Raw genomic sequence first — 26,062 nt, 5'->3', positions numbered from 1 at the left:
CAATTTCTTTCGATAGGTAGAAATGCATCCGATGTGGAGGCAAAGCAAGCTCCAAGAGACATGTACAAACCACAGAATCCACGTAAGCGCCTACTCACCGCTCGGTGGGCCCGGGAACATATGGGGATCAACGTCTGTGGTTGGGTGTAATTTTTATTTTCATTTTTATCAGGTCTATATTACATTCTATTTGTTATTTGTTGTTAAAGTTTGTTTATTTGATACATGCCACAAGTTTTGTGAAATGTTTCTTAAATAGCATAATTTGTATTCACGCGTCAATTTTAGATTCAGTCAATCATATCTTTAAATAGTAATAAAATAATTTTTAAATAATATAAAAAAATAATAAATAGTTTATAAATAATTTATTAATAATAACGAAATACTTTAAGAATATCTAAAAATAGTTGTATTTAATTAACTGTATACTAGTATGCTTAGTCCCACAAAGTAAAAAAAGGTAGGGGAGTTCAAAACTCAAAGTCTCAAATACTTTCAAAAAAATAAAAAAAAGTCTCAAATACTTCAGTTGGAAATAAATGTAGCTCAATTTGATGAAGATTTACATTCAGTTGTGACTAATTATAATCTATAAAAAGTAATGCTAGGTATCCCGCCCTGGAATCTCGTTTTCTCTTTCTGTTTAACGTGGATCCTTGTCATTTTTTTTTTCTCTAAGTTGGCTAAAACACATTTCTTCATCTCCATCAATTTCGTCCATTCCCAGCCTTCGAGTTCGTCTCGTCTCCCCCCGAACTCATCTCCAACCCAGCCTCCGAGTTTGTCTTGTTTCCCCTCCTCTCCATCTTCGTACTCATCTCCAACTAATCTAGCCTCCATCTCGCAGCAGCAACTGAATGGAAACCACCCAACACTGCTGAGTTCCCTCATGCATGGTGAAATTCGCTAGACCACTGCCCAGCCAAAGGAAAACCTCAGTACCACTGTGCTGCCACCGTGACCACTACCCAACCAGCTACACCCCCACTGTATCACCCTTCTACTCAGTTACCTATTAAAGCATGATGATCAAAGCTCGAGTGCATTGCCATCAGGATGAGCTCAGAATATTTTACTAAAAGATTCCTCTGCATGTGTCTTGATCACTTGTAAATAGTCTTTGTTTATAGTGTCCTTTTTTAGTCTTTTTAGCAAGCTTGATTATTCTTGTAGTGGACAGTGCAGGCGTGGGCTAGGAGGCTGTACATTATTCTCTGTCATCTGCTTTTGGCAGAGTCATAGCATTATATATATGTAGGAAAGCAACACTTGTCGTAGGGAATTTAAATGAGAACAAAAGTTTGTCTCAAATCTCTTACCTTTATTCTGAAAACTTACATGGTATTAGAGCTAGCCAGGTTCTAAATAATAAAACTTTTTCATGGCTGCCGAGATCCCTCAAAACAACTCTCCTCCATCTATATTTCTTGACTTCACCAATGTAGTCAACCCCTATCGACTTGACCATGGTGACAACCCATCCATTCCTTTAGTCCCTGATCTTCTCACTACAGACAACTACACAACATGGTCAAGAGCTATGTGTAGAGCCCTGAGAGCCAAGAACAAACTTGGCTTCATCAATAGGTCATTACTCAAGCCTAAGGATCCTGCTGACCCTCTCCTTGATGCTTGGGAAAGATGCAATGACCTTGTTGTATCTTGGATACAAAACTCTATTACCCAAAACTTAAGGTCAAGTATTGCTCTAGTAGATGATGCCCAACAGATTTGGGAAGAGTTGAAGGACAGATTCACACATCAAAATGGGCCACGAATTTTTCAACTAAAGAAAGCCTTAGCTGCTATACAACAAGACCAAGATTCTGTAAGTGCTTATTTTGGCAAATTAAAATCTTTGTGGGATGAACTGATAATTTATGAACCTTTGCCTGATTGCACTTGTGGGAAGCTCAACATCCTTTTAGATAGATATCAACAGGATTGTGTTATCCAATTTTTGATGGGCCTCAATGACTCTTACAACCGAGACCAAATAATGATCCTGGACCCCTTACCAGCTATAAACAAAGTTTTCTCCATCATCCAACAACAAGAGAGGCATCATACTGTGCTCTCTAATTTGCCTTCTTCTGAGTCAATGGCTTTTGCCATTAAGAAAGGATACTCATCTTTTAAGCCTGCCACAAGGCCATCTTTCACACAGAAACATGAGAAACCCTATTGCTCTCACTGTCACATTCAAGGCCACCTTTTAGCAAACTGCTTCAAAGCAGGCAATGCACATGCCCCTGTTTGTGGTCACTGCAACATGACTGGGCGCATGATGGATAAGTGCTACAAATTACATGGATACCCACCTGGACACAAGCTCCATAACAAGGGAAAACAGATGGGTTTTTCTGCTAACATGTCATCACTAGAGCAGGAAAAAGACACTGAGGAGAAGATGTCCTTTACCAAAGACCAATATCAACAGCTCATGTCACTACTGCAGTCGAAGGAGGCTCCCATTGCTAACCGTTCAGCCAACCAAGTCCAAACAGATTTCAGTTCTTCATCCACCATGTCTGGTATGCATTTTTGCCTCACTTCTTCCTCTCAAAAATCACCTACTATCTCACCTTGGATAATTGACACTGGTGCTACAGATCACATGATCTGTAACACCTCATTGTTCACTTCCATTACATCACAAGTCTCCTACACAGTTAAACTCCCAAATGGGCACATAGCTCCTGTTACCCACATTGGCACAATAAAAATCACTAATACATTGACCTTGAATCATGTTTTGTGTGTCCCTTCTTTCAATTTTAATTTGATTTCTGCCAAACAATTAGCTAACTCCATTTCATGTTGTTTTCTTTTCTTTTCACACTCATGTTACATTCAGGACCTTTTGTCATGGACCACGATTGGCATGGGTGAGCTGAGGAATGGCTTATACCATCCTTTGGTGACTGAAGTGCCTTCTACAGCTTTGCTTGATCAATTTTCTATTTCCCTAAAGAAAAACATGTCACTTTCAGCTTCTTCTAGTAGCAATCTTGATGATGTATCAAATCTTTGGCATTGTAGAATGGGTCATACACCCCTTTCAATTTTAAATTTGATCTCAGATAATTCTGTTAAAGTCTCTTTGCCTACTGCCAATATTCCTTGTTGCATCTATCCAATTGCTAAACAACACAAACTTCCTTTTTCCATTAGCACACATAAAAGCAAACAAATCTTTGAGCTTGTACACTGTGACATATGGGGTCCAAATTCTGTTGAGTCCTATGATGGATCTAGATATTTCCTAACCATTGTTGATGATTTTTCAAGAAGCACTTGGATTTATCTCCTTAAGAATAAATCTGACACCAGAGCTTGCATTGAAGCCTTCTCTAACCTTGTGGAAACACAATTTGATACTAAGATCAAAATCCTTAGAAGTGACAATGGACTAGAATTCCAAATGAAAGAATTTTATAATAGAAAGGGTATTATGCATCATAGAACCTGTGTTGAGATCCCTCAACAGAATGGAATTGCAGAAAGAAAACATCAACACCTTCTTAACATAGCTCGAGCACTTAAGATCCAATCTAATCTTCCTATCAAGTATTGGAGTGACTGTATTTTAACTGCAGCCTACATAATCAATAGAGTTCCTAGTCCATCTTTGTCTAACAAAACTCCTTTTGAACTATTGTTCAAGATTCCACCCACTTACTCACATATGAAGACTCTAGGCTACCTTTATTTTGCTGTCACTCTATCTCAAGGAAGAAAAAAATTCGATCCTCGTGGAAGAAGGTGCATCTTTCTTGGTTACCCCTTTGGGGTCAAGGGTTACAAACTGTTGGATCTTGAGGCCAACACAATTTTCATCTTTAGAGATGTGATCTTCCATGAACATATATTCCCTTTCCAACTTTCAAAAATTCATGTTTCACCTCCACCAATAGGTTCAGAAGGCACTCTACAAGATGATGCTAATCCTTATTTTTCACCACAAATTCCCATCAATCCAATTACCATTTCTTCCCATTTGACAGAATCTGAAACTTCTTCTCCTCCTTCACCATCTCCTTCTGCATCACCCCATCCTTATACCTCTCTAGAAACTTCTAATGATTCATCTCAATTCCCAAATGAAACTAACCTCAGAAGATCAATCAGAGTAAGGAGGGCACCCCAGTACCTACAAGACTTCCACTGCCAACAAGCCTCCTCACTCCAACATGACCAGTCTTGGTCCAAGGCTTCAGGTACTTACTTTCCTCTATCCAATTCTCTTTCTTATAAAAATCTGTCGCCTACCTTCTCTTCCTTTTCTGTCATCATTTCATCACACAATGATCCACACACCTATAATGAGGCTGTTAAGGATCATGGCTGGTGTAAAGCAATGGAGGCTGAACTTGAAGCATTAGAGTTGAATGACACATGGGAGGTTACTGACTTGCCACCTGGGAAAGGCACCATTGACTGCAAATATGTCTACAAGACAAAATATAGATCAGATGGCAGCATTGAAAGAAAGAAGGCTAGGCTGGTTGCTAAGGGATTCACACAGCAGGAAGGAGTTGATTACCACGAAACATTCTCACCCGTGGCCAAGATGGTGACATTTAGAACTCTATTGGCATTGGCATCTATAAAGGGGTGGCATCTCCATCAATTTGATGTGAATAATGCATTCCTCCATGGGGAGCTTAATGAAGAAATATACATGAAGAAGCCTCCTGGTTATGATAAAGGAAAACCTGGTCAGGTTTGCAAGTTACTTCGAAGTCTTTCTGGCTTGAAGCAAGCCTCAAGGCAGTGGTATTTGAAATTCTCTGCCTCACTCATCCTTTTTGGTTTTATACAATCAAAGTCTGATTATAGCTTGTTCACATGGTTAATGGTAGTTGTTTTACTGCTCTATTAGTCTATGTTGATGACATACTTGTAGCAAGCAACTCTTTAAAATCTGTTGCTGCTGTTAAGGCCTTCTTAAATCAACAATTTAAGATTAAAGACTTGGACCCCCTTAGATACTTCCTTGGGATTGAAGTTGCTCAATCCCCTCATGGTATACATCTTTGTCAAAGGAAATATACCTTGGATATTTTGGCTGATTCAGGCACTCTAGGGTCGAAGCCACTTAAGCTGCCCATGGATCAAAATCACAAGCTAAGTAAGGATTTTGGTACTACATTAACTGATCCTAGCATCTACAGAAGATTAATTGGTCGCCTCTTATACTTGACCATCACCAGACCGGACATTAGTTACCCCATTCAGATTTTAAGTCAGTTTATGGCAGAACCAACTACTTCCCACCTTACAGCAGCACACAAGGTACTTAGATACCTAAAGGGAGCCTCAGGCCAAGGAGTTTTTCTGTCAGCTTCATCACCTCTTCAATTGAGAGGTTACTGTAATTCAGATTGGGCCTCATGTCCAGACACTAGGCGCTCAATAACTGGTTACTGCTTGTTCTTGGGAAATTCATTGATTTTTTGGAAATCAAAGAAACAAGCGATTGTCTCTCGTTCATCTGCAGAAGCAGAGTACAGAGCAATGGCTTCTGCTACTGCTGAGTTTACATGGCTGCGCCAACTACTTGTTGATCTCCTTGTTGATCATCCTCAAGTTGCTGTTTTACTGTGTGATAACCAAGCTGCATTGCATATAGCAGCTAATACAGTGTTCCACGAGAGGACTAAGCACATAGAGGTGGATTGTCACCTAATTAGGGATAAGATTCAAGAAGGCAGTATACAGACAGATCATGTTTCCACCACTTCTCAACTAGCTGACATATTCACTAAGGCACTGCCCTCTTACATCCTGAAATCACATCTTTCCAAGATGGGAATAACCAACATATATTCTCCATCTTGTGGGAGGGTATTAAAGCATGATGATCAAAGCTCGAGTGCATTGCCATCAGGATGAGCTCAGAATATTTTACTAAAAGATTCCTCTGCATGTGTCTTGGTCACTTGTAAATAGTCTTTGTTTATAGTGTCCTTTTTTAGTCTTTTTAGCGAGCTTGATTATTCTTGTAGTGGACAGTCCAGGCGTGGGCTAGGAGGCTGTACATTATTCACTGTCATCTGCTTTTGGCAGAGTCATAGCATTATATATATGTAGGAAAGCAACACTTGTCGTAGGGAATTTAAATGAGAACAAAAGTTTGTCTCAAATCTCTTACCTTTATTCTGAAAACTTACATACCATGTGATCTAACCGAACAGCCCAACTCTCTCGTGTTGCATCATAAGCCAAGTTGCAGCCTTGTTTTTAGGCGAGAAAAACAGAGCACGGTTGTGCTCTCAACTTGCTTTACATCAGGGGTCTAGAGACGCCACCGCATCCTCACATCATCTCCACCGCGTCTATTTCACTCAATGCCATGCCAGCATCTGTCTGTCTTAGTGTTTTCCAGCTCGCTGTCGCACGCCACCCTCAAAGCCGTAAGTTTCTCTTGGTTCCTCTCACTCTGTGTCTCTCTGTTTGCTCCGTCTCTCTCTCTCTCATCACACACACACACTCTCTCTTTTAATCAACTACCCAGATTGGCGGTAGCTTTGCCGCACCACCCAACTCGTTGTGTCTCTTTTCCCACGGCGTCTCTGGTTTTGGTTCTTTCCCTGGGTAAGCTACCGCACTCTTTTAGTTGAGTTGTACATTGATGTCGTGGTGGCTAAGTTTGGGATGTGCAGAGTTTGACAACACCGAGAAACAGCGGCAACAGCAAGCAACGTGGAGGAGACACTCGGAGAGGATGACCATGGGAGGATCGTGGAAATTGAGTGAGGGGTTGATATGTGATGAAGTGCTCTATTGTGGTTGCAAAAGAGGTTGACTCATGCAGATAGTGCCTATTTTCGTGTGTTTGGGAGGTTGGAACTTCGGTGTTGCGCGTTGATGGTGATGGGTGATCTTTCGATTTTGGTAGAAAAAGAAACAGGGGAAGTGAATATGGAGTGTGAGAGAGATCAAAAGTAAGTACTGTGAGGTTACGTCAAATCGTCCAAGAAAATATGGATGAAAACTTCAAAACATGTTTTAGCCAACAACGTGGAGAAAAAAAAAAATAAAGAATGCCAATGCGGAGAACCCACGTCAAACGGAAAGGAAAAAGGGGATCGTATGGTGGGATCCCTAGCATTTTCTATCTACAAATAAAGACTAGTAAGCTTTTTTTTCCCGAGAAAATGATTAACCTACCATTCTTCTGTAATCATTATGAGGATTTGGTGGCTCTAAACCTGGCATGATCTTGGATTCTGCGTGGGAGGATCTACGAGTTGTAAGTAATTAAGCTCGATCAGTAATAATTAATTAATTTCCCATAAAACAAACACAATTAATTCGCTGGAAAAAATCAGATTTTTTTGCCATAGAAAATTGACAAGTTGGCAATGATCTTCACTGTTGTGCGGGATTCTACTTGCTCGATCTCAATTCTCTAGTGATTCGTATCCAAAATCTGGAAACGCGTCCCTATTTGACATTCGTAGCCAATGCTGAGTACGGAGAATCTCTATCGCTTGTATCAGATTTTCAACATCCAATCTTTTTTTTGCAAGATATTAATCTTTGCGCAATGCAACAACTTCGAGCCCTCATTTTTGAGATTGAGATCTTCTCCGGTCAGCGTTGGAGCTTTCAAAATTAAAAAAAAAAGAATAGTAGCTAGGTTTCTTTTGAAATTATAAACGTGAAACTTACACGTTTTATAATTTATCCAAGTATCAATTGGTTGTATTTCTTTTTTTTTTTAAAAGAAATAATATATAGTTATAATCGTGAATGTATAAACATTATATAATTATTTTTTTTAAAAAATAAATACGAGATATATATAAAATATGAAAAAAATAAATTTTTTAATAATAATTTTTATTTTTTTAAAATTAATTATATGATATTTACGTACTTAATAACTATATATAACGTTAATATTCTTTTGGTAAAATTTTTTGTTTGGGGAGCCTAGGGACTACAAAGTACGATAATGTCTTTAATTATATTATAAATACATAGACGCACTTATAATCTAATCAATAATTACCAAAATTTGGGGGTTACATGCGAATAGTACAGAACATCAAATGCTTAGCTTTGATTACTGTAGTGCTGAACAAATATTTGGACCGACAGTCTAAGCTGTCATAATTGAGATCCAGATGTACGGCATCACCAGTTATTGGAACAGAAAACCAACACTGCCAGAGGTACCACTACGTACAAAAACAAAAAATTAAATGAAAGAATAAGAAGAAGAAGAGGAGGAGGATGGGCATGGATATGGGTAATTAAGATCATTGGAACATGAGAAAATCCCATTCCCACATGATGGGATTTGTAAGATCCCGACACGTATTGGGGCGGTGCTATAGAAAAATCTTGTATTTTGTTGGGTGTCTCCTACGTCCATGCAAACTACAGCAATGTGTATCTCTTTAACACAATTGTATATCTGCATTTAGATTTCCTTCGTAACTTTTGCTCCAAACGAATTGAATAGATCATCATGCATGGGTTGTACAATCTCACACGTGCAGATCAATGTTTTTCTTGAGAAAATTTTGATAAATTAAGACGATGAATAGAAAAGAAAATAGAAGAGAAAAAACTCGAGGTCTTTTTTCGTTTTGAATTTGTCATCTCTAATTACACTGATTGATATAACTATTTAAAGTAAATTAGTATGATTGGAGATGATAATTCTCATATTACTACGAAGCAATACATGATTAAAATAAGAGTTTTGTTACATATAAGCAAAGTCGCGTACTAATTTACATATCAATATTGATTCATTTATACTTAAATTTTAAATTAACATTATTTTTAATAAAATTTACTTTTTATCCAATCACAATAAATTAATGTATATATTAGTGTATAATTATGCTTACAACTAGATTTTTTCTTAAAACAAACAATTGATATTGACCTTTTCAGATAAAGTCAACTCAGGAAACAAAATTAAATTAAATAGAAGAGTAATGGCATGCAAATAAGCTACCTTTAAAAACTAGTTGAATTGATTCGTTTTTCAAGAATAAAATCAAAAAACATAAAAATAAAAAATCATTCGATAAAACTCCAAGTCAAACACTGGACGTTGTTTTAAATTTTAATCATTAATTAAGGTGTCCTGATACGTTAGGAGTCAACGATCCCATTAAAAACGACTCTTCGGCACCGCCAACAAACCTGAAATTCGTGTTTTGAAAGGGAAGGAGGATTGGGAATGGAATGAGTGGAGATCAAAGATACTGCAACATATTCTTCCTTCTTCCTCATACATACCCACCCCATATAGCTGTTTTTTTGATAGTTGACTTATATATATATATATATATTTATAAATAATATTTGTAGTTTTGAGTTGCATAAGTTCTACACACTTATTTTGAAAAAAAGAAGAAGTAAATTTAGGACTCACATTAAAAATAATAATATTTTTAATAATGAATTTCATTTTTTTTCAAAATAAGTGGGAGATTAAACTGTATATAGCATTATTATATATATATATATGTGTGTGTGTGTGTGTGTGTGTGTGTATAAAAGGTGCAATTTAAGGGTGTCTAAAAGTATATATGAAACTGAAAGGCCCCTTAGAGAAAATCCCTGGAGACAAGGAAGATCCCATGCTTTGATTTGTGTACTTCAATTAGTTTAATTTAACGTCCTTTCCACATCTTTCATTGACTTCCACAAAAGAAATATAATATTGCTACCTAGTGCTGTAAGCCTGTAAGTATTTTGTGGATGAAGGATCATAAGCAAATCGATCCTTAATGATCTTGACTTCTCGTGTGTGTGTGTGTACATATATAGGTGGAGATGGAGAGCTAATTTGTGTCGTGCACAAAAAGATACTCATACACTGTCACAGAGAGAGAGAGAGATGAGGAGCAATCGGGTGCATTTGAACTGTGGCATAACGATGCCTGTCATGGGTTTAGGCACTTATTCCTCAGAAAATGATAGGGAGACAACAGAGCTAGCCATCCATAAGGCCCTCAAGGTACAAAACGTACACTCGTCCTTTCCTTGAAATAAATAAATGAATAAAAGATCCTCTGTGATTGTTGTTTCTAATTTTAGTGATTTTGTAAGGGCCTTGCAGAACATATTAACTCTTTACACGAATAAAATATGGTCTGTGGGATCCGTGTCCTTGTCATGAATTTGGATCTTTTGGATTATATGTTCCTTCGTCTGCCAAAGATTTTTGCATGAAAGTGATAATTAATGTGGTTGTTTGTGTATGATGTGCAGATGGGTTACAGGCATTTTGATACTGCAAAAATATATGGTTCGGAGCCAGCTGTGGGCAATGCTTTGATAGAGGCAATCCTCCATGGGAGAGTAGAGCGAGAAGACATTTTTGTTACGTCTAAACTCTGGGGGAGTGATCACCATGATCCCGTTTCTGCACTCAAGCAAACTCTACAGTAAGCACTAATCGCATGCATTAACATCCACACACACACACACAACTAGTAAATGATATATGTTCTTGTTATATTCTTCTCCCTTATGTTTATTCTTTTGCATAGCTTCAAAATCAAACTTTGTTAAAGCACTATAGAAAAACCCTCGAATTCAGCTCAAAGAAACCTCGTACATTTTACCTTTCCTTCATTTTTAAGCAACACAGAAGAAGAGTGCTAATAATACCCAAATTCCCATTTAAAAAATGCAAGTGGGTGTGTCATTCTGAGCTTGTTTAACGTGTTTTCCGGATTAAAATAAGATCTCCCAAGAATCAAGATATAGTAGTCCAGGGCATGGCATATATATATAGATATTATGAGAAAATACAAAAAAATTTAGCTTTCTGAGCTTTTTGCTTTGGTTTTTTGTTTTGGAATGTAGGAACATGGGCATGGAATATGTGGACATGTATCTGGTGCACTGGCCAGTGAAGTTAAAGCCATGGGCTTGTTATGCAGTCCCAAAGGAAGAGGACTTTGAAGTATTGGAGATGGAGTCCACCTGGGCTGCGATGGAGAAGTGCCTGGACATGGGGTTGTGCAGGTGCATTGGTGTGAGCAATTTCTCCAGCAAGAAGATAGAACATCTGCTAAATTTTGCTTCTGTTCCTCCAGCCGTCAATCAGGTATACCACCATTACATCAACATAGTTAGGCAAATTTAGATTTGGTGATTCCGAAATTCAAAGATCATTGTCATTGTGGTCACCAGTTTCATCAATAGACAAATCATAAAACACACTTTCTGCCAAATTCTGGCAAGAATCCTGTTTTCTAGTCCAATGTCATGTATGTGATGTTTAAGTTTGAATTTTAGTCTATAATACCAATCAAAATAAAAGCTACAAGTCAACCTTGTTTTTAAGAAAAAAAAAATCCCACGAAAAATATATATATATATATATATTTTTTAAATTTATGAGATTAAGACGTGAAATGTATATTATATGGTAAGGTTGTTTTTTTAAGTCAATAATGTCAACCAAAAGAGTGACGTTTCAAAATGTCCTTCAATCATGCCTCCAAAACTGGAAGGATGGACTCCAAAGAGCTTTTCGCATTCATATGCTTAACAATAATCAATGAATTCAATTCCTAACGTAGTGTGATTCGTGAACTTGCTGAAGAAAACATGTTACTAAATTAAGCAACTCAATTTCTTTCGATAGGTAGAAATGCATCCGATGTGGAGGCAAAGCAAGCTCCAAGAGACATGTACAAACCACAGAATCCACGTAAGCGCCTACTCACCGCTCGGTGGGCCCGGGAACATATGGGGATCAACGGCTGTGGTGGATAATCCAATCATCCAATCCATTGCTCTCAAGCACAAAGCAACCCCAGCTCAGGTAGACAACCAACTCTAGTAGTTTAACATTACTCTCCATTGTCTCGCACCTAAATTAGCTAGACTTTGATTTGAAAAATGTGAAGTATATTCTTTTATACATGCACACTAACACATGCTACCAGCTGAAATGACTTATTTTTAAAAGATTGTCTAAGTTTGCTTTAAACTATGAAGGTTGCTCTGAAATGGGGATTATCGAAAGGATCAAGCGTGATTGTCAAGAGTTTTAATCAAAATCGGATGAAGGAGAACATGGGGTCCTTTGATCTGAAGTTGGACGATCAAGATTTCAATGACATTGACAGGTTGGAGGAGTGGAAGATCATGAGAGGGGAGTTTCTTGTTAATGAAACGACAAGCCCCTACAGGACAATTCAGGAACTTTGGGATGATGAAATTTAAGTAAAACTACAAGGTAGAACGACCCATTTGAGATGTACGATTAAAAAATCCCCCCGACCTTTTCTATTTTTTTTTTCATATTTTCGGTTGTACTAGAATGCTGAAAGGTTTCAGTATTTATTGATCCTTCTGGTTCTTCAAGAGCAGATATGAAAGTCCATTTTCAAGAGCCTGGAACCCTGGATATGTGTATCTCTATTTATTATATCTTTATTTCTTCGCTCCAATTGTTATGGTCTTTAGGGATCCCATTATGCACCCCTTGTAATTAGGTTTCAATTATGGGGAGAACGGTGGCATAACTAGTCATCAGGGCACAGGTTTCTCAATGCACATAAAGAGCAGTGGGAAAGTATGCATTTTTTACTTCAACAATAATAAGAAAAACAGGAACAAAAAAAAATCGTATCCTTTTCCACCAATCTTATTTATCTGCAAAGGTGAACATAGAATGCATTTAAAGATAATTACATTATAAGCAAAAGGAGATGGATGATCAAGAAAAAGATGAGTTCAATGCACATATCCTACGATTAGACTTCTTAGCAGTCTGTTTCACAAATGGTGAACCGATTAACCGGTGCCAATATCATCAAACATAAAGATAAAAGCATTTAGTGGGGCTCTCTGTGCATCCTCTCCAAAGCCATGATCCAGTCTATAAAAGTGGGATTTGGGGGATCACGACGGGCTGGGAGTTGGTCACTGAAATAAGATTGCAGTTAAAAGGATGGCAGACCTGACTCGCAAAAAGCTTCATTTAACCAAGGGAAATTTTCATCCTGCTAGAAGCTCGAGAAAGGTTGCCGTGAAAAACTCTTTACATTCATTTCATTGATTTGGTCCTCCCAACTTTCAGCTGCTTTCCCAGTATCTTTGTGTCCAGAACCCTTATTGATTTCGTTCTCTCTCCCATATGCATAGATATTATTTTTCTCTGATAAGTAACAAGAATTTGCATAGATATTATTACAATGGCTATCTACACAAGGGAAGGAAAGTTAAATTACAAAAGAAGCGAAAGCAAGCAATAACTGTAAGTAGTACTCAGTTTCGTTATAGTCAACAATATGTAGCTTTAGTTATCACTTTTTTACAGCTATAAGAGAGGTATGCTTGAAAGGTAAGAGCAATTTAATTCCCCCCCATCCTCTCCTAATTATTTAAAAAGCCCAAAATGGCATGCGTCTTTGAACATCATTTCATTCTCCGCCTGCAATCCTATCTTTCTCTGTTGTCTTCTTTGACAAGGAAATATTACTCTTTTCAGGAAAAAGGGTCTAGACCACTACATTAAGAAGAGATTCACAAAAGAAAAAAAAAATACAAATAAAGAGCATATCATCCACGAACAGTAAAAAGGTTAAAACTATTGAGAGTTCATTTAATAACTGAGCATGTGTTCTAATTTTCAGCTGTTAGTCTTCCATCTTCATTGGACTCAGATGAAATGCCCTGCTTAATGCACTGCACAAAAACAATAATCAAGGGAAGGAATGAGGCCAACTGTTTTAGGATCTTTTCCCAAAAAATTTGCTAGCGAAATGAAACTGTTGTAGGATTGTTTCCCCTGAAAGAATCCCTTACTCTAAATAACATCTGAAAATGAAGTCAATGAGCTAATTCCCCGGAAACTTGACTTTACAAATTACTGCAAAATCAAACTCTTTTACGATCTTTTCCCAAAAAATTGCTAGCGTTCTGAGCAGTTCCTGGATTTTTTTATAGCCACAATTAGGTCATAGTTGTTTCCCACTAAGTTTTAGTTTCAGGATTTATATATTTCATAGGTGGCTGAAGACACAAGAAATCAAATTTGGACTGAGTCATAACTCGCCTATCAGAAAAACAGTTAATGTATCATTCCCATATCCCAGAAAAAGTAGCTTTTGAATCCTTTGATGAAGGCATAAAACCCAAAAACTGGCTTCAGACCAGCAAGCTGGGCTAACTTCCAGGTTACGAACAGTCATGAGTGGAAGAGCTCAGCATCTTATAATATTGATGCAACCATGAGATTGGGGTCAAGTTGCAGCCTTCAGACCAGCCGACATCTTATCATGTACCTGAAGAAGATAACTGTGTAGCCAATCCAGTGTTTGTGGGAACATTGTTGCTGATATATTAGCAACAGTCCAACCCTATTCCAAGAAAATTCAATTAAATTAAATTAAGGGGAAAATGATAAACTATATTAAAAAACTTGATAAACAAGATGGTTGGCAGCACTCTAAAACTCGTGAATACAAACGTAACGAAGTTAAGGTATCCCTATCCCTACACCAGTAACATGATACGTAATCCTAAAACTAAAAGAAAGGTAAAGATCCGAGTTGTGGGCACATTGAAATCCAGAAAGTAGTTAAAATCAATGCTTAAATTCAAATCAATTGCAAGAACATTCTTTGTACGATATGGTGTTTCATTTATGAAACACAATAAGGTGTTTTCTATATTCTACCTTTTTAGTAACAAATGAAAACCAATTGGAACCCAAATTCACACTTTGTTCTCTCACAATTTCAAATTATGGATCTACTAATTTTTTGATAAGTCTGGATCTACTAATTTTACCGCATATTTGATATTTGTTTGAAAATGATATATTATCAGTCAAATTTCCTGCCTTCGCACCCCATAATGGAATGATGTGGTGGAATGTAGAAATCATCATTTGTCGGAAGTGGCTCGAGCCCTTCTATTGCATGTGTGTTCCCAAACGGGTTTGGACTGATGTAGTCCTTGTTGTTGTCTATTTGATTAATCGGATGCCTTCATCTGATGGGGCATCCATCACTAAACAGTCAGAAAGTTGACCTATGCTCACTTTAAGGACCAGTGCATAGAACTTAAAAGAAAACCATGATAAAGATATCCATCAATCTTCCCAAACTGAAAGTTTCAATGAATATGATGTTCTGTGTTTGTTTCTCTCTCAAACCCAGATTTTAGCTATATAGTCAGACCTGAATTAATAGATTTACTGTAAAAGTAACCCATCAAACTAAACCATTTTAATTTTTTGATTTGAAGGCCCCTTGATATAATTCAGACAGTTATGAATCACTACTAATATGCAAGACAATGGCAGCCCTGCTTGCATCTTATCAACCAAAAGAAACAAATATGAGCGGGAATACCCGTGACTTGAATGAACAAAGATAACCCAGAATAGTTTTTAAGTTGGTTAGTAGCTTATCTTTGTCCTGCAAAAAAGTAAAGTGTTTGGAAGAAAAAGATTGTAAAAAAGAAAGGCAGAAGAAAATACAAATAATCGAGCAAAGAAATTGAACTGAAATTTTATTTTAATTAATAAACAATCAAGACAATACTATAGAAGCAAAAGGAAATGAAATAAGAAGAAATGTGCAGGTTCCAGACGTTGGCAAGCTGCATTGTTGGCTAAAATTGGAACAGCACTTGCATACATATGGTTGGAACACATTTAATTCGCACTATATTTTAATCTGCTTATTCTGCTACAATATGGATCTCATAAATATAAATTAAAAGGGAAAAAAAGAGAAGTTTTTTTTATAAGTAAAATAAATTATATTATCAAAAGAAGGCAAAAGCCTGATACAAAGTTTAGCGACCACATCTAGGTATGATCAATAGATATAAGGGAAAAAAAGAGAAGTTACCATCTATGTTGAACAAATATAGGATTGGTTCAAGAAGACAGCCGTATTCAGTGGACAAGCCAAAACTTATATGAGGAGTTTCCTATTCCAGTTCCCAAGATTACATTTTTTGAACAACATATGAAGCCAAATGCTACACTAAATTTATCACAGATAAACTTAAACTGCAAAAAATTAAAATAGAAACCCCTCAATTCCCTGAAAGACATTGCAGGCCATAATTAAGGCATTTGATTATTATGTAAGCCAATTTATTCATCTTAATGTTATGTGCACCATACAGCCTTGTCCACATAAAGACTAGTTCAAAAAATTTTGATATGGTCTTTGACTGGAACCTCCTAACCATCTTTGATATCATGAATAACACGTTGCCTTTGACTTGTAATTTTCTTCAATATTTTTCCCTCCTTTCTTTGTATGGCTAATCATGTTTCATTCATCTTAATCAATCTTATTGAACCAGTTCTTGACTAAATTCTTTCCAATGCATGTAAGTGTTTCTGTTCATATAATATATGCCCTGTTTTGTCATAAATAGGTATGTCTACCATTATATTCCAAAAATTATACCTGCCCATAAGCAATTTCACGCTGAGAATAGTTAACCATGTTTATTATATGGTAGGGAACACATTCTGTGCATGAAATGCCATTACCAAAGCATGGCACCGTGGATTTGCCAAAACTGGGAGCTTGGTATAAACATTCGATTTCAGCATCCTCTCTTTATTTTGAATTTTGTCCAGACAACCACATAAAGACCCAATTATGTAGTGTATTCACTCTATATTACTTAACAGCTAAATCACCCAACATGATCCACAAGTTGAAACTTGAAGATACATGGCAATGACGCCAATATAAAGTTATAAACTCGACAATCATTAGTACCTGGACTAGATATTTATCCTTAAATGTGCAGGTCGTGATCCACTCTAGTAATGCCTGCACATTTAGCTTTATATTATATTTCTCCATTCTTGTTCTAATTCTCGTTTCGGAGAAGCTTGTCTGATATTATATTCTCGTATAATTAAAATGACAAAATTGCATAAGATCATCCACACCTTATGATCAAATTCAACCATCTTCAGAACTATAGGTATAATTATTGCTTCAGAACCAGACTTCTTCCTAACAAATGAATTTCCTTCTTTCCCTGGATCTTTAAGAGTTTCACCTGTGTAAGCAGAAAAGCAATCAGAAAACTTTGCGCCTGCCAAGTAATTCTTTTCACTCATTCGTTGTTCAAGTATATGTAACACTTGTTAGCAATCTCAGAAGAGATCTACTGAATCTTAAACATGTCAGCAGAATCCAAAGTGTAAGAACTTTGCTCCCAGAGACACTTCCTGCTAGATTGATTGACTCCAGAGTACCGAAGGATTCATTCACCTGATCATTAGATATCCCTTCTTTTGAGCTCACATGCCAGGGACTGCTGCTCTTTTCACAGTTACTTCCACAAACACTAGTAGAATGATTTTCTATTTCAGTTGCAGTGCTATCATCCCATGTCACAGAGGCATGACTAGCTTCTTTAGATTTTTGCTGCATCTTATCCAGGGTTTTATTCTCATCATTCATCAAATAAATGCTAGGATCTAAATGAATTCCCAGCCAATGGTTAAAAACAATGAAATTGGTTCATTCAGTAGATTACATAATATAAAATACTCCAAATGCATATGAAAATGCTAATCGTGGCAAAACACCACGAGGGGGAGAGTGGAGGAAGAAGAAATGAACTGCATAAATGTTTTACATCCACACAATTAGAATAGAAAACATACCTCAGTTATAATTGGCTTCCCATCTTTCATAGCCTTCTTCAAAACCTACAAAGATACAATCTTACTAGCACCAAGATATAATGCATACAAAGATACAATCTTAAACTGGCCGTTATCTTTTGCATAGAATGATAACATCTCTCTCTCTCTCTCTCTCTCTCTGACTTTTCCTCTCCGCATTCCCAGTGCTTCTCGCCAAGAATAATCCATTAATCTTCATCTTTCTTTCTTCTTCTAAATTGTTTTTTCTGTTCTTTTCGTTATTCACTTCTTCTTTTCTTTCTTTTATATTTCTCGTTGTTTTCTGGACTGTTCTTGGTACTGTTTTGTTTGATGGGTTTGTGTCGGTCTGAAGCTACATATTGATCAGAAGCTCTTCGAGCTTAGAAAAGAAAATGCACAGTAGTGGAGGATCACAGAGAGTAGTCATAGGGTCACTAAGTTCATTTCCATTGATAGTGCTGCTATGGAATGGTTGGCATCTGTGGTGGAAGCTTGTGGAGCGTCCGTTGGCTCTTCTGAGTTTTACAAAACTCAAAGGAAGGGGAATCAAGTGTTGGAGGTTCAAAGATATCACAATAGTTATAGCAGGTTTCTGTCTTTGTTGGAGTTTGGACAAGAAAGAAGGCATGGCTTCATCATTGTTCCAGAAGAGCCAAAGGGTGAGGGGTGGAGGAGATTTGAAGAATCATTGAGAGTGGCTGTTTCTTCTTCCTCTGTTTTGGGTGTTAAACATAGAGTACCTAAGAAGGTTGCATCACAGTCTTACGTTGAAGAGGGAAGAAAGGGGACCTTTGCAGAGGTTTTGAAGATGCCGCCTACATGTATGGAGGAAAGTAGGGAGGTCCGGGGGAAGTGTGGTGGGAAGATCTTGCATTCGGGAGGGCAGTCGTTGCAAGAGTCTGTTCATATTCTCAAGGGTGATGGTCTGAATTCTCATGAAGGGCTCATCAAGGGTTGGGAAGGATTTCTCGCTGAAGGCCATGTATGATGCGTTATTGGATATGAATTTAATGTGGATCTCATGCTGAAATGGGTTAAGTTGGGGTTGGGCCCTGTGGGCTCTGAAGGTAATAAGGGAATGGATATGCAGCAGGGTGTTATGAAGGGTGGGCAGGCTTCTGGTTTGGGTCATAAGAGGGATGAAAGTTTGAAGGGTAAAAATAAAGTGAATGAACTGGGCCTGGTTAAAAGCCCGAAACGGGTGTGGAAGGCTAAGACTTGATCAGATGGTCTTGGGTGTATCAGGAGTCTCAGGTGAGTCTAGCACGACGGCACTGCTACATGATCTGATGGTCTCAGAGGTTGCACAGACTATTTCCCCGGTCATTGGCAACTCCTCTGGTGGTGTGTCGGAAACATTTCTGTTGCCGGAGGTGGAAGAGGGTGAATTAGTGGTACGAGACTCTGAAAAGGATGTGGTGAGTGAAGATGTTTTTAATCCATTTGTGTCTTTGGCTCCTCTTGTTAATGGAGTGCATTTGTTGGACTCGGTTCCTCTGTTATTAAAGCCTATTCTTCCAGTTGAAAATCTTTTGCAACCTGAGATGAACAATAGCTCGATATTGGTTTGTCTTGGAGATTTACAACAGGAGTCTTCTTCTAAAGGGGATTTGGTTGAGCCCAATTTACAGTTGGAATTATATGAGGAGGAAAGCTTTGATGAGGAAGTGGGTAGCTCGATTCCTATACGTACCCTCCCGTCTCATGCTTCAACCAGAAATGCCTTGGATTGGGTTTTAAAATAGGTTGAAGATTTACAGGCATGTGTGGGGAAATCCTGTGAAGGGTTTGAAGGGCAGTTTAAGGCTCTTGTTGCTATTGAAGCATGAAGATCTATGGCTTTGAAGTCTGCAATGAAAAAGGACAGCGAGTTGAAACGATTAACTTGGTCCATTAATTACGATAACAAGGAGGGAAGTGTGGGGAGGGACAAATTGAAAGGGAGGGGGTCTTGGTCATCAAATGAAGCCTAAAATCCTCTCTTGGAATGTAAGGGGGATTAACGATGTCAACAAGCATCTCCGTATTAGATCCCTACTTCGTAGCTGGAAAATTAATATTGTTTGTCTTCAAGAAACTAAGTTGAGCTTTATTGATAGAAACATCATTCATAGTTTGTGGGGATGCTCTTTTGTGGGTTGCAGTTATCTTGCTTCATTGGGTGCTTCAGGAGGTGTGTTGTTGATATGGGATAAGAGAGTGGGAGAGTTAGTAGAGGAATGTATTGGGAATTATTTGGTGCCGGTTCTTTTAAAAATATTGGGGATGGGTGGACATGGGCTTTTGCGAGTGTATATGGGCCTAATGTGGATAGGGATCTCAGATCACTACACTACGCAAATACAACCTAAGTTGCACACTTATGACTTAACCTATCAGTGATCTTACTACCAAAAAAGTAACAGTGAAATGTCATTAGATTCCCACATACAAGGAAATATTTACCAGAATAACAAACCGAATATCATAAGGGAAACAAAACCCTTAAAAGTAGAAATGTGGTTAAATTGTACACACGGCATACCTTAAACAGATTAGCTTCCAAATCTGACTGAGAGCTGAAATATGATACAAGTATGCATGTGAAACTCTTAACTAAATCTGGATAAAAGAATATAGAAAAAATATAGTAAAGATGACATACATATCTAGAAGGCTGTTGTCTATGAGAGCAGCTTCTTGAGCTCGAGAGCAATTTTAATAGCTACATGATTTGGTATCTGCAAACATCAGGCATAACTATCCAACAGAAAAGGGCAACGAATACCACGTGACACTTAATCATGTTGATGTGAAATGAACGAGGCACGTTCATTGCAACAAGCTCACTATCAACATGATGTGATATTCATTTCCAACAACTCGATGCAAAAACAATAAACAAAACAAAATAAGGACTATCAGAAAATTAAGATCCCATAAATGGACTATGGAGCCAAAACTAAACAATCTATAAAAAATTATACAAAAATGATTGAACTGGGCGCGAATTTAGACCTTAGTGAGCAAGAATCTGGATAGAACGTAATAGTGATCAGCATTGTCACCCAACCAAACCTTTACCTATAACAAAAAGAAACGCAAGGAAGTTTGGAAAAAAAATAGTAAAAACTATTTTAAGGACTAAAATAATGCATAAAACAATCATCAGATTAACAAAACTAGTTTCTGACTGCTTGCAATGAAAGTACAGAAACAAGAAAGATCAAGCCAAATGCACCGAATGCGATTAATTGCATGGGGTATAAGAAGGGGAAAAAAAAGAATTAACTAAGATTTCATAGTTTTCCCAAGAATAAAAGGAAAAGAAAACCTTGACGAAGTCGTATTTGGAGGAAGCATTTCGGGAAGAGGGTCTGAAGGTTGGTACGGGTTAATTTTTCTCGGTATCATTCCCACTTTTAGGGCTTGAAACTGTCACTTCCTTCTCCTTCATCGCTCTTTCTATCACTAGGTGAACAGAAAAAGGTTCTCTCTCGCTCTGTGTCGCTTGCTCGCCCTCTCGTTCCACTTCAAAGTTTATACTACTATGGTTTTGCCACCTCAACGACAACGGAGTTACACTAAAAGCCAAAAAGCAAACTTCACGTCAGGAGTTTGATCGATACTCACGAAAATGGAAAATTTCAAGTGTGAGGGTTTCATGGACATTTCCTTTGTTCGTTTTCTACCCAAATAACAAAAGAATAAGGAAGCGAATGCCCCCCGAAAAAGACGAAAGATAAAGATACTTTCAATCAGCCGGGTTATGACTTATGAGTAGAAAACACCGTGGTAACATATTATGGTTCCTGTTGTACTGAATGAATTATGTTAAAAAAGAAGACAGTTTGCCCTTGCAGTGCTCTTTCTGTTGCAGTGCTCTTTCTGTCATCTTGCCTACATCATTATCTTGACAAATATTCTAGCAAAGTAGCTTTTCTTAACTTCAGCGCATTGGCAATGTGGCAATGTTTCTCGTGTGCAGCATCAGTTGCATTACGTGGCAATGAATTTCCAAAAACCAATCTCAAGATTGATTTAAAAATATTGTTTCAGAGTGCATACGTCTGGCACGCTTAAAAAGCCACCTACATAGATAATGAACTGCAGCAAGCCATTGACGTTACAAGCATGCTCGAGTATTATTGACTGAACAGTCAAAACATGACCTAGATAATCTGCCCTGTTGAATCAAAATTGTGGTGGGTGGGGAAACCCCCGAGAGAGCGGGTCAGGCAAAATGTACGATGTTTACAATCTTTCTTTGCGAACATCAATATCTATTCTAACCATCTAAATTAACGTAATGATTACAGAATATTGGTACAGTATCACAACTCCTTTAACAATGTTTGCCTGAATCATCTGTGTAAGATCAAGCTGCAGATTCCGGTTATCAGCTTTTAGGTCTCACATCCTCCTGAAAAATTTACCACCTTTCTTTCCCATGCCGGTCCCCACAAGACTCGATGGAAGAAGCGACTTCGTATCTGGCCTCCATTTCAACTCTTTAAAAACAGAAAACAGGGTTGAGAGTGAAGGAGAAATTTCACTATCCTTTATATTCTTGCAGGAGACGACTCTAAGTCTTCGAAGTTCTTTCCAGGAAAGAATTACAGAGGCCAGACCTTCGGTTGTCAGCAATGAGCATCCGTCCAAAGATAGGAACTCTACCCTCCTGTTAGAAAAAGCAAGACCCATTAATCTTCCTATCAAAGAACATTTCCCTGCAGATATTCAAATCCTTGAGATAGCATCTTCCGAGTCATCAGAACCTTCTCTAATGATATATCGATCTATTCAATAGATTGTGATCCGTCAAGCAGAATTTTTTTTTGAGACCGGTTGTGGACTGTCAAGCAGATATGCCATCACCTTTTTTACATAATTAACACTTGATTTTGCATAACAGACTTCAATGGAGGAGCACTTAAGCATAATTATTCCTATTTCCAGGCGAGCCCATGAACATAAGTTGGTAGCATAATAGGCCATCTATCATTCTTACTATGTGTGATCAGCATTGTACACATAAAAGATAAGAACATAGGAATTCCATGGTTCTCATGCTTTATGTGCAGAGGTACGTGCATATACAATAGAATTAAAAAGTAATACGAATAGACAACATTTCAACTTGAATTATACATTATAACCATACACAACAATATTAGAAATGTGAAAATGAATATATATATAAAGACTTTAATCAGCAAGGGAGTCTCACCAACTGTATACTAAAAGTGGATGCTTTATTATCAATTCATTGTCACAGAGCTTTAAGGAGAAAACGAAAAGTACGCACTAAACAGAGTCAAATAACGATAACCTGCAAGTACTAGCGAAGATGAACATGTCGTTATCCAAGCCCCAACAGTCCTGAAAAACCATCTCCCTCACAGCCCCACACAACACAAACAGCGCTCGCAGGCTATTCTTATCCCGCAACTGACACTTCTGCAAATGTAACCGTTCTAGAGCCGGGCAACAGCCCAAAAACTCGTCTGGCCCCGGACTCGGATCGATCCCTTTACAGGACTGAAACTTTAAAGTCTTGAGATTTTCACAATATGAGAGCCCCGCTAACCATCCACCATCCATCCTATGATCACAAATTGTCAATTCCTCTAACATTAGGCAACACTGCCCAATTGCCTTAATCCCATCAAAACTCCCTTCACAACCATGAAGCTCGAGCGTCACCAACCTCTTACACCCTCGTGCCAATATTGTTAACCCAATATCCGAAAGCACGGAACTATAAAACCCATCCACATTGCCAACCAGCTTCAAGACTTGCAAATTCGTACACGCGGCAATGCTGCGCAATGCATCATCACCACACTTATGCAACTCCAACTCTTGGAGTGTCGAGCACTCCTCGGCCACATTCAACAGCCCCACTTCACTAGCGCCAATCACCGCGAGTTTGCGCAAATTGGGGCAACCACTAGCCAACACGTTTAGCCCCATATCAATAACCTCAGCAGGCAACAGACTATCTTCGCATACCTTCCACATCTTGGAGAACGTGGATCCGATATGAACCGAAACAACTCTATGGCTCAACAGAATACCCGAATTTCGGGGCGAAACCAAACACCCAGAAACCAAATCTACATGGGTCAGATTTGGAAACCGAAAAACCAAGCGACCCGACTCGAGAAAATGCCAATCCAAGAGCTTCAGGGAGCGGACAAGGCGACCTTGGAGGTTAAGCCAGCGCTTGCAAACGAGGGAGTTGGGTTTGCGCTGGGAATCAGGGAGTTCGGCGAGGATTTTGAGGAGGACTGCGTCGGGGAGGAGGAGGGTAGGGTCTGATTTGGATAAACTGGGGGTTAGGGTTTTGGAGATTTGGGGGGAATTGATGGTGGGGGAAGAGAGGGACTGTAGCTGCATGGTCAACACCACATGCTTGAGAGGCTTCTTGGTGTTCTTGAGCCAGAGGTCGGACCAAGTTGGAGACCGCTCCTTCACAGTTGGGGGGCTAGGGATTTCAGGTTTCTCCGCAGATAACGATATCGTTTCTTCCAGATTCTTCAATTCGAAAGACGAACTTTCTCCCTTTCTCTGGCTCTTCTCTGCTTCTAAATTTACATCCCCAGCCCCCAGCCCCAACACGCTCTCTCTCTCTCTAAAATCTTTTTCTCACAAGAAGTCTCTTTTCACTACCTCTTACTTTCTTCCTGAACCAGCTTCTCTACTTCCAATTTTCTTTCACCCCCAAGATTTTCTTTCACGGACCCTCGATTCTCTCTCTCTCTCTCTCCCCCTCCCTCTTCCGTTTCTCTGCGGATATGCTTTTCTTCAACTTGTTTCTTCTGCCATGAAATAGTTCTGTGTGTGTGCGCGAAGACTTGAGGGCCAACGGAAGGCAATGGAAGCGGTGGGGGAATGAGATTTGAACATCTCCAGCCATTTGTTTTTATCCTCACTCCTTTGAAAATTTTGAATTTTGGGGCCTACAAATTAATGTTTTCAGAAATACAATTTTTTTTAGTAATATATATTCAAGGATAATACAAACGTCATATATTCTTTAAAAAAAAATTTTTATTATTTAAAAATTATTTTTTTAATAAAAATTTCATATTTATTATTTATTTATTTAAATAATATGCAACGTTTTCATATTTTATGATTATAATCATCATTTCTCTATATTATTTCTCATCTTAAATGTATTATTTTTAATAAATCTACTTAAAATTATTTAGTATATTAATAAATATTATCGAAGATGATAAGGTATAAACCGTGTAAAAAAAATTTATTTTTTAGAATAATTCTATATATAATCATAAAGTGCGTAAACGCTACATAATTATTTTTAAAAGAGTGAGATATATTATTAAAAAATTAATTTCTTTATATTAATCTTATATTTTATTCTTTTATTTCAAAACGATTGTATAATTTATGGTTACAAACATCTTTACCAGCTTTTGTTTCCTTTCTTTACTTTTTCATTTTTGTTTTCTTTTAGTTACTCAATTGACATGTCTACCAAGTGAATGGTAGTTATATCCCAAGGCATTACCCTATTATTGTGAAAATAAAACAAGAAATTCCTTAATAATCCAGCGTTGAGTTGTGATCCATCGCTGAAAACAACCTGTTAGATGACAGTATTAAAAAATTCTGGTACGCAAATAGGAACAAAAACTCCATATATAGACAAAGCAATGCATAACAAACGATTCACAGACAACAATCATTGAAGGGATACGATGTGATGATATCTTCAGCCTTACAACAAAAGAAATATTCATCAGAAAATGTTCACAAGACTCACTAGCTTACAATAATGTTAGCTGAAAGTGTTTGGATCTCAGAAAAGTTTGTGTGCTGGAATAAATTATGTAGGACAGACAGGGCATCCCAAGACTCGATAATTTAATTAGTCTGAGAAATAGACAGAGACACACACTCTTCTTAGCTGGCCCTTCACTGGCCTTTTCGTGTGGGATTTTTGTCCAATTTGATTGCTATTATGGGGAACCGAGGCTGTGCACAATACCCAACTTGACCCATAAAATAATGCCTTAAATTTCCCAACAGCATTTCAAGAAAGGAAAATATAAGTAAAAAAGTTTCAATATTTAACCCACGCCCTAATGGGAAGTAAACTAGTACACTTTCTGTTTTGTTTTTTGAACCTTAAATGGGAGTGTCTTGAATTCATGTAAATGATCTGAAAGTTTTGGTTAATGCGAGATTAATGTCTCTGTGCTTTTTATTTGGATCAAAACATTTATTTTTTCTCTCTCCTTTTGAGGTGGTGCAATTAGCCTAGCTGCTTAACTTCTTCTCATTTTAGCTCTTTTCAGTTTTCTGGGCCCCTTTACCTTTCTTAAAGTACTTTGATTGATGGGTAAAAATGACTCCCTTGAGTGTTTCAATACCAAACCCAGA

At 37.7% G+C, this 26,062-nt stretch overlaps 2 protein-coding genes and 1 long non-coding RNA gene across 45 annotated transcripts; 2 read left to right on the top strand and 1 right to left on the bottom strand.

Annotated features, from left to right (window-relative positions):
* The first annotated feature begins 6,141 nt into the window (after positions 1 to 6,141).
* On the top strand, positions 6,142 to 7,401 carry LOC122303115. The gene is made up of 2 exons (XR_006240604.1): positions 6,142 to 6,422; positions 6,672 to 7,401. It is a non-coding gene; the product is annotated as an uncharacterized LOC122303115 (long non-coding RNA).
* Positions 7,402 to 9,762: 2,361 nt separating this feature from the next.
* Positions 9,763 to 12,449, top strand: LOC122303114 (NADPH-dependent aldo-keto reductase, chloroplastic-like). Its single transcript, XM_043114725.1, has 5 exons — positions 9,763 to 9,997; positions 10,252 to 10,427; positions 10,852 to 11,095; positions 11,639 to 11,818; positions 11,995 to 12,449. Exons 1-5 carry the CDS (start codon positions 9,878 to 9,880, stop codon positions 12,220 to 12,222), a joined length of 948 nt encoding a protein of 315 aa, XP_042970659.1. The 5' UTR covers positions 9,763 to 9,877; the 3' UTR covers positions 12,223 to 12,449.
* A 167-nt stretch (positions 12,450 to 12,616) lies between these two features.
* Positions 12,617 to 24,563, bottom strand: LOC122303111 (F-box protein At5g07670-like). Of its 43 annotated transcripts, none has more exons than XM_043114702.1 (8): positions 22,977 to 24,563; positions 20,979 to 22,325; positions 20,310 to 20,728; positions 20,190 to 20,223; positions 16,937 to 17,707; positions 16,761 to 16,814; positions 15,363 to 15,428; positions 12,617 to 14,363 (listed from the first exon to the last, which is right to left on the bottom strand). In XM_043114702.1, the coding sequence occupies exons 1-2, from the start codon at positions 24,044 to 24,046 to the stop codon at positions 22,058 to 22,060; spliced, it is 1,338 nt and encodes a 445-aa protein (XP_042970636.1). In that variant the 5' UTR covers positions 24,047 to 24,563; the 3' UTR covers positions 12,617 to 14,363; positions 15,363 to 15,428; positions 16,761 to 16,814; positions 16,937 to 17,707; positions 20,190 to 20,223; positions 20,310 to 20,728; positions 20,979 to 22,057. The 43 variants fall into 43 exon arrangements, with proteins under 43 accessions (XP_042970636.1, XP_042970651.1, XP_042970623.1 ...); XM_043114717.1 differs by lacking the exon at positions 15,363 to 15,428 and having other exon boundaries at positions 12,617 to 13,689; positions 14,289 to 14,363; XM_043114689.1 differs by having other exon boundaries at positions 12,617 to 13,159; positions 13,615 to 13,689; positions 13,810 to 17,707.
* Positions 24,564 to 26,062: the final 1,499 nt, after the last annotated feature.

Source organism: Carya illinoinensis, chromosome 3 (genome assembly GCF_018687715.1).
Source record: "Carya illinoinensis cultivar Pawnee chromosome 3, C.illinoinensisPawnee_v1, whole genome shotgun sequence".
NCBI classification, from domain to species: Eukaryota; Viridiplantae; Streptophyta; class Magnoliopsida; order Fagales; family Juglandaceae; genus Carya; species Carya illinoinensis.
Note: the sequence above shows the minus strand (reverse complement) of the source record. Positions and strands in the feature narration are given on the sequence as shown.

Bases quoted from the DNA above. Each gene is read 5' to 3' on its own strand.
- LOC122303114 (XM_043114725.1), top strand. From the start codon at position 9,878: ATGAGGAGCAATCGGGTGCATTTGAACTGTGGCATAACGATGCCTGTC. The intron at 11,096-11,638 runs GTATACCACCAT...TTCTTTCGATAG, and splicing joins TTCCTCCAGCCGTCAATCAG to GTAGAAATGCATCCGATGTG. The intron at 11,819-11,994 runs GTAGACAACCAA...TAAACTATGAAG, and splicing joins ACAAAGCAACCCCAGCTCAG to GTTGCTCTGAAATGGGGATT.
- LOC122303111 (XM_043114680.1), bottom strand. From the start codon at position 24,046: ATGCAGCTACAGTCCCTCTCTTCCCCCACCATCAATTCCCCCCAAATC. The intron at 22,326-22,976 runs GTTATCGTTATT...TTTTTCTAACAG, and splicing joins ATCTTCGCTAGTACTTGCAG to GAGGGTAGAGTTCCTATCTT.